This window comes from Cyclopterus lumpus, chromosome 11 (genome assembly GCF_009769545.1).
Source record: "Cyclopterus lumpus isolate fCycLum1 chromosome 11, fCycLum1.pri, whole genome shotgun sequence".
Taxonomy (NCBI): Eukaryota; Metazoa; Chordata; class Actinopteri; order Perciformes; family Cyclopteridae; genus Cyclopterus; species Cyclopterus lumpus.
The window spans coordinates 20027029-20035505 of record NC_046976.1 but is presented as its reverse complement, the minus strand read 5'-3'; the positions used below and the strand labels follow the sequence as shown (position 1 = coordinate 20035505).

The 8477-nt window shown below is 45.9% G+C and overlaps 1 protein-coding gene across 2 annotated transcripts in view; it reads left to right on the top strand.

The window, feature by feature from the left end:
• Window positions 1-3016, top strand: part of LOC117738777 (major histocompatibility complex class I-related gene protein-like) — a 7460-nt gene extending 4444 nt beyond the window's left edge. For both annotated transcript variants that reach the window (XM_034544899.1, XM_034544898.1), the window contains 4 exons: window positions 878-1180; window positions 1759-1863; window positions 1950-2039; window positions 2866-3016. In XM_034544899.1, coding sequence (XP_034400790.1) covers window positions 878-1180; window positions 1759-1863; window positions 1950-2017 — 476 coding nt within the window. In that variant the 3' untranslated portion in view covers window positions 2018-2039; window positions 2866-3016. The remainder of the gene's footprint in view (window positions 1-877; window positions 1181-1758; window positions 1864-1949; window positions 2040-2865) is intronic.
• The last annotated feature ends 5461 nt before the right edge of the window (window positions 3017-8477 follow it).

Here is an 8477-nt window from a genome sequence, read left to right as displayed (position 1 = left end):
TAGAGTCACATGACCTCGTTTCATGAACCTTCTCTTGTTTCTGACCAACAGTCACATGACATGTCTCCTTCTCTCCTTCACTACATGTCCTCCCTCACTTCCTCCCCACTCTGTCCCTCACATGTCTCCTTCTCTCCTTCACTACATGTCCTCCCTCACTTCCTCCCCACTCTGTCCCTCACATGTCTCCTTCTCTCCTTCACTACATGTCCTCCCTCACTTCCTCCCCACTCTGTCCCTCACATGTCTCCTTCTCTCCTTCACTACATGTCCTCCCTCACTTCCTCCCCACTCTGTCCCTCACATGTCTCCTTCTCTCCTTCACTACATGTCCTCCCTCACTTCCTCCCCACTCTGTCCCTCACATGTCTCCTTCTTTCCTTCACTACATGTCCTCCCTCACTTCCTCCCCACTCTGTCCCTCACATGTCTCCTTCTCTCCTTCACTACATGTCCTCCCTCACTTCCTCCCCACTCTGTCCCTCCATCCCCTCTCTCTCTCTCTCTCTCTCTCTGTGTTAAGTTAAATATATTTTACACTTTCAAACCTTTTTCATGATAATATTGAATATTAATACTTTAAGATGCCACCGTCAAGTCAAGAGAAATCAGCACGAACTTTATGAAAGAAGTTCAAAGTTTCTCCACTTGACCATCTTTAGCCTGTGAAGTTAAAAAATAGTTACAAACTATTTAAAACACTGAAAAGTTATGTAACAACTGAGACTTGTTGAAGCACAAAGTTCCAGACACAAACATATAATATTCTTTAGCAGCCTTATTGGTAATTGACCCATATATATATCTATATCTATCTCTATTTAATACACTGTAGATGATGACAATAAAGAACCTCTAACCTCTCCTCCCTCTCCAGAGCTTCCCTCAGTGTCTCTCCTCCAGAAGACTCCCTCCTCTCCAGTCTGCTGCCACGCTACAGGCTTCTACCCGACCACAGCCACACTGTTCTGGAGGAAAGATGGAGAGGAGCTGCACGAGGACGTGGACCCAGGAGAGATCCTCCCCAACCACGACGGATCCTTCCAGATGAGCGTGGACCTGAAGCTCTCATCAGTCCCAGCTGAAGACTGGAGGAGGTACGAGTGTGTGTTTCAGCTGTCTGGTGTGAAGGACATCATCGTCACCCCACTGGAAGAAGCTGTGATCAGGACCAACAGAGGTGAGGCTGAGATCAGGAGGGATGAAGGTGTGGAGCACACATTTAGTCTACTGGATCAGTTTGTGTCTTTTTACGAGGATGGACCGTTTAGTGTCCCTCAATTATTTTGTATTAAACCAATGCAAGAGCCCCTGGAGCCAGAATGATGCCCACTGCTTACTGAGCTCTGATCCATAGAGAAACCTTTCAGTCTCACCTATTTGACCACCTTTGTAAGTCACATTCAGTTTGTAAAGGTTGTTCTCCGACCTAGTGTCACTATTTGAATGTGTAACCACAGGTCAGAGGTCGTAGACGCTGTGTTGGATGAACTGCCGTCCCTTTTAGAAGACGAGTACACACAATGATGGAATACCTGGAGGAATGTACGTGTCTGTCAGGGAGTCAGAACGAATAAAGTTCATTCAAAGTGTGCTGGCAGCCAGAAAGGAGTTTGACTTTGTTTGTCTCATTGTGTCAAAAAACAAACAAGACAACAAACAAGACGACAGCTGGAGAGACCAACAAGCGTAGATACAGTCTACAGTCCTGCTTCACCTCTTCAGGTTGTGACTGTTTTATTGTCTTCTGCTCAACAGAGAAGTCTTCTGACACCACCATCATCACCATCATCATCATCGTCCTCGCTGTGGGGGCTCTTCTGGCTGTCGCTGTGGGGGGAGTGGCTTACAAAAAGAGGACAGGTGAGAGACCCAAACGGAGGTGGTTCAGGTCTCTAATCAGGAGAGGAACATCCACTGAAACGTCCTCTTTGCTTTCTTTATTTCAGCCCAATGCCCTCCGAGTCCTGACAACAGCTCCGAGCTCTCTGAGAACCTGAACCCTGAGACTCAGTGAGGACCTCGGTGACCTGCACACGGTGAGTTGCTTCTGTGATGGTTTCTGTGGTTTGAGGAGCGTCTGTGATGGTTTCTGTGGTTTGAGGAGCTTCTGTGATGGTTTCTGTGATGGTTTCTGTGGTTTGAGGAGCGTCTGTGATGGTTTCTGTGGTTTGAGGAGCGTCTGTGATGGTTTCTGTGGTTTGAGGAGCTTCTGTGATGGTTTCTGTGGTTTAAGGAGCGTCTGTGATGGTTTCTGTGGTTTAAGGAGCGTCTGTGATGGTTTCTGTGATGGTTTCTGTGGTTTGAGGAGCGTCTGTGATGGTTTCTGTGGTTTGAGGAGCGTCTGTGATGGTTTCTGTGGTTTGAGGAGCTTCTGTGATGGTTTCTGTGGTTTGAGGAGCGTCTGTGATGGTTTCTGTGGTTTGAGGAGCGTCTGTGATGGTTTATGTGGTTTGAGGAGAGTCTGTGATGGTTTATGTGGTTTGAGGAGCGTCTGTGATGGTTTCTGTGATGTTTCTGTGGTTTGAGGAGCGTCTGTGATGGTTTCTGTGGTTTGAGGAGCGTTTGTGATGGTTCCTGTGGATTATTAATAAGAGAAAGACCAGAAGGTTTCAGGAACCTTCACATCAGCAGCTCAGATGAAGTCTCGTTTTCAGAACTCAAATATTCAGCTGTAGAAACTCAGTGAATTTAAATAAGCAGTTATTACTTAAAAGGCATAATGTGCTCACATGACTGCATTTTGCATATTTGAGGTCTAAATGATGATGTAAATATGCGGCTTTAGTTTTTTTATTTACACATTTATGATGAATAATTCATTTTTTTATATTTTATGTATTGTATTTCTTTTTGTCTCGTCAGGTTCATGGATCAATATTGCTCCGGATCAAGAAGTGATGTCACCACATTCTCCTCCATGAACTGTGAATTTATTGATTATTCATCATTCGCATCGTAGATCGATTGAATCGGGAGTTTGAATCTAGTTGGAGATGATTATTGATTTTGATACTGTTAGGTTGTAGTGGATTTTATATACACTTGCACATGTAGATAAGAGAGGTTATGTTTTAAATTAATACATAAAGAAAGATATGATCATTAATTTGAGGAATATTCTGAGGAATGTATTATGAAGCATAAGAGAGGATCACTGTTTTATTATTCTGTTTGTTAATGACAAATGTAAAGATTCATTGTATGATGCATGGGAATGAATGGATGTTTTATTGTTTAGACAATAGTTAAAGGGATGCCGATTGAAACCTGAGATGTTGCTTTTATTCTGTAGGCAGGATAATAGGGTTTTATTCTGAAGGGGAACTTCCTGTCCTTGACCGGAAGTGTGAGCTTTGACCCCCGCTAGATTATCGATTTGAGGCATTCTTTGAAGTGGCCAATGGAACTAACCTTCAGGTGTGAACCTTATGTCTTATTCGCTGGTCAGCGTAGCATGCTGTGTCTCTGAAAGGTATTTGTATGAATACCTCCACTAACCAATGGGAGCTTAGCTCAGCGAATGGACTGCGAATAAAACTAATTGTGAGACGTGAATTTGGTCTCTTACGTGGTGACGCCAGACAGAAACTGTTGGCTAAGTCAGGAGACTGTGGAAGCGAAGCCATGTGAGCGCGTCCGGGCCTGGACCATGTATGTATACAGATGACTCTTGTTTGTTATGATTAAATAATGATTATTATATATCTCTGGCTTCGGAGCTTCTTCTTCCAGGCACAAGGTAGCTCGAGATTCTCTGAACTCTTACAATACGAAAGAAAACATTTTTTAAAAACTACGAGCGAAAACATCAACGGTGAAGTTATATTATTGGGAAGGTTTAAAAATGTAATTTAATCTTTTGTGTTCATCTCAAACAAATTTAATACTTCTGCTGTTGGATTTCTGCTGTAATCAATATTGGTGACAGACACACACACACACAGACACACACACATACACATACAGACACACACGCACACACAGACGCACACACACATACAGACACACACACACACACACATAGACACACACACACATACACACACATATACACACACACACACACAGACACACACATTCTTTTCCAGTTATGTGAATAGTTTGATTGTATATTTTCTTAATTTTTAGCACCAGGCCAAAGTCAATAATTTATGTCTCTGAATTAATCAACAGTGTGTTGGTGTTGTTGTTGTTGGTGTTGGTGTTGGTGTTGTTGTTGTTGGTGTTGGTGGTGTTGGTGTTGGTGTTGGTGTTGGTGTTGGTGTTGTTGTTGTTGGTGTTGGTGTTGTTGGTGTTGGTGTTGGTGTTGTTGGTGTTGGTGTTGTTGTTGTTGGTGTTGGTGTTGGTGTTGGTGTTGTTGGTGTTGGTGTTGGTGTTGGTGTTGTTTTCATAGCATCTTTAGAATTGTTCTTGAACATATTTCCTTTTAGTATTTTGGGACAAAGTTTCTCTTTTCAATAAATGACCCAATACTCCAAATGTCTGTGTGTCTCTTTGATCCGATCACATGAGTATTGATCTGTGGATCCGATCACATGAGTATTGATCTGTGGATCCGATCACATGAGTATTGATCTGTGGATCCGATCACACGAGTATTGATCTGTGGATCCGATCACACGAGTATTGATCTGTGGATCCGATCACACGAGTATTGATCTGTGGATCCGATCACACGAGTATTGATCTGTGGATCCGATCACACGAGTATTGATCTGTGGATCCGATCACACGAGTATTGATCTGTGGATCCGATCACACGAGTATTGATCTGTGGATCCGATCACACGAGTATTGATCTGTGGATCCGATCACACGAGTATTGATCTGTGGATCCTATCACAAGAGTATTGATCTGTGTGTCCGATCACACGAGTATTGATCTGTGGATCCTATCACATGAGTATTGATCTGTGTGTCCGATCACACGAGTATTGATCTGTTACATTACATTACATTACATTACATGTCATTTAGCTGACGCTTTTATCCAAAGCGACTTACAATAAGTGCATTAAACCATGAGTCCAAACTCGGAACAACAAGAATCAAGCAAGTACAATTTCTTCAATAACGTTAAACTACAGAATACTATCCGTAAGTGCCATTTAAGTGCTACTAAAGTGCTAAACAACAAAGTGCTATCGGTAAGGGACATTTAAGTGCTACTACGGCTCTACCTTCCCTATTCAAGGTATAGTTGAAAAAGATGTGTTTTTAGTTTGCGACGGAAGGTGTAGAGACTTTCTGCTGTCCTGATGTCAATGGGAAGCTCGTTCCACCAATGAGGAGCCAGCACAGCAAACAGTCGTGATTTAGTGTGTTTAGCTCGAAGTGAAGGAGCTAGAAGCAGATTGGCAGAAGCCGAGCGAAGTGAACGGGCTGGGGTGTGAGGTTAGACCATGTCCTGGGTGTGAGGTTAGACCATGTCCTGGATGTGAGGTTAGACCATGTCCTGGGTGTGAGGTTAGACCATGTCCTGGATGTGAGGTTAGACCATGTCCTGGGTGTGAGGTTAGACCATGTCCTGGATGTGAGGTTAGACCATGTCCTGGGTGTGAGGTTAGACCATGTCCTGGTGTGAGGTTAGACCATTTCCTGGTGTGAGGTTAGACCATGTCCTGGTGTGAGGTTAGACCATGTCCTGGGTGTGAGGTTAGACCATGTCCTGGGTGTGAGGTTAGACCATGTCCTGGGTGTAAGGTTAGACCATGTCCTGGGTGTGAGGTTAGACCATGTCCTGGGTGGGATGTTAGACCATGTCCTGGGTGTGAGGTTAGACCATGTCCTGGGTGTGAGGTTAGACCATCTCCTGGATGTGAGGTTAGACCATGTCCTGGGTGTGAGGTTAGACCATGTCCTGGATGTAGACCGGACCCGATCTGTTCGCAGCACGGTACGCAAGTACCAATGTTTTGAAGCGGATGCGGGCGGCCACCGGTAACCAGTGAAGGTCGCGGAGGAGCGGAGTAGTGTGGGTAAATTTCGGGAGGTTGAAGACCATTCGAGCAGCTGCATTCTGGATGAGCTGTAGAGGTCGAATGGCATTAGCAGGTAGACCTGAAGGAGGGAGTTACAGTAGTCAAGGCGTGAAATGACCAGAGCCTGGACCAGAACCTGTGCCGCCTTCTGAGTGAGAAGGGGTCGTATTCTCCTGATGTTGTACAGCATGTACCTACAGGAGTGTGTTGTTGCGGTAATGTTGGCAGTCAGGGAGAGTTGACTGACAGGTCACACCGAGGTACCTGGCAGTCGGAGTCGGAGCCAACACTGAGTTGTTGAAGTTAATACTCAGGTCGTGGGTGGGAGAGCCTTTTCCTGGAAGGAAAAGAAGTTCAGTCTTGTCCGGGTTAATTTTCAGGTGGTGAGCGGACATCCACTGAGAGATGTCGGTCAGACAGGCAGAGATTCGTGCTGCTACCTGTGTTTCGGATTGGGGAAACGAGATGATCAGTTGGGTGTCGTCAGCATAGCTGTGGTAGGTGAAGCCATGCGAGCGAATGACAGAGCCAAGAGAGTTGGTGTACAGAGAGAAGAGAAGAGGACCAAGGACTGAGCCCTGAGGGACCCCAGTAGTCAGAGGACAAGGCTCAGACACAGATCCTCTCCAGGTTACCCGGTAAGAGCGGTCGGTGAGGTAGGATGAGAAGAGTGAGAGCAGAGCCTGAGATACCAGGTCCTGGAGGGAGGACATGAGGATCTGGTGGTTCACTGTGTCAAAGGGAGCGGAAAGGTCTAGAAGGATGAGGACAGAGGAGAGAGAGGCTGCTCTAGCAGTGTGAAGCTGCTCAGAGACAGCAAGGAGGGCAGTCTCTGTTGAGTGGCCTTGAATCCAGACTGGTGGGGGTCTAGAAGGTTGTTGCTGTGGAGAAAGGAGGAGACTTGGTTAGAGATAGCTCGCTCTAGAGTTTTTGAAAGGAAGGGGAGGAGAGAGACAGGTCTGTAGTTGTTGACTTCAGGTCTGTAGTTGTTGACTTCAGGTCTGTAGTTATTGACTTCAGATGGGTCGAGAGTGGGTTTCTTCAGGAGAGGGTTGACTCCGCCTCCTTCAGAGAGTTAGGGAAACAGCCGGTTGAGAGGGAGGTGTTAATGAGATGGGTGAGAAAGGGAAGAAGGTCCGGAGCAATGGACTGGAGAATGTGAGACGGGATGGGGTCAAGGGGGCAGGTGGTTGGGCGGGCAGAGGTTACTAAGGTAAGAACTTGATTAGGAGACAGGGGGATAAAAGAGGAAAACAAGGGGGAAGAAGGTGAAGTTACTGGAGGTGTAGTTATGGAAGATGGATTAGTAAATGAAGAGCGTATGTCGTCTATCTTTTTTGTAAAGTAGTCAACAAAGTGTCTTGGTAGAAGGGTGGAGTGAGGGGGGGGACCAGTGGGGTCAAGGAGGTTGGGAAAAAATTGAGAAGAGCTTTTTAGGGTTAGATAAAGAGGATTCGATTCTGGATTAGTAGAACAGACTTTTGGCTGCAGAGATGGACGCAGAGAAGGAGGAGAGAAGAGATTGATAGGTGAGCAGGTCGCTGGCGTGTTTGGATTTTCGCCATTTCCTTTCAGATGCTCGCATAGTGGCTCTCTCGGCGCGCACTGGTTCGGACAGCCACGGAGCCGGAGAGGACTTGAGGACCTTTAGAGTCGTAAGAGGACAGAGAGAATCAAGAGAGGACGACAGCGTAAAGAGAAGAGTGTCAGTGGTGTGATCCAAGTCTCAGTGAGAGCCAGGAAGTCCAGCGATTGCTTGATAGCGAAGCCAGAGATGAAGTCCGCCTTGCGGTTAGCTGACTGACAGTTCCAGAGGCCCCCAGTGACGAGGTGCTGGGTCTGTGTAGAGCGGGTGGGATGAATAAGAGAGGAGGGATTTTGATGCATGTGTGAACGATACAATAACATGAGTATTGATCTGTTAATACAATAACATAAGTATTGATCTGTTAATACAATAACATAAGTATTGATCCATTTTCATCTGAACTATCGGATCTTCAGTTTATTGATATAAAGGAAGCTTGTAACTTGCTGGATATGGAGGCATTATAGATATGCATATGAAAAAGAAAATATGTGCACACTACACATACACAAAGATGCACAGGTACATAATCATACAAAATAAAATATATAAATATAAATAAGGGTAAACATGCCAATATCTACACACATATTAATATATATAAGCGCATCGTGTAAACATACATACATACACCATGTATTCAAGCTATTGAAAGTATGGGGTGCCGGGCTCGTTGCAACGGGCCATCCGGTCTCTGTAGGCCTGCAGTAGGAGCCGTGTTCACGTTCCCGCGGCCGTTGGCCTCCACCGGGGCCGTTGGCCTCCACCGGGGCACCGGGGCTGTTGGCCTCCACCGGGGCTGTTGGCCTCCACCGGGGCTGTTGGCCTCCATTGGGGCTGTTGGCCTCCACCGGGGCACCGGGGCCGTTGGCCTCCACCGGGGCTCCACCGGGGCCGTTAGCCTC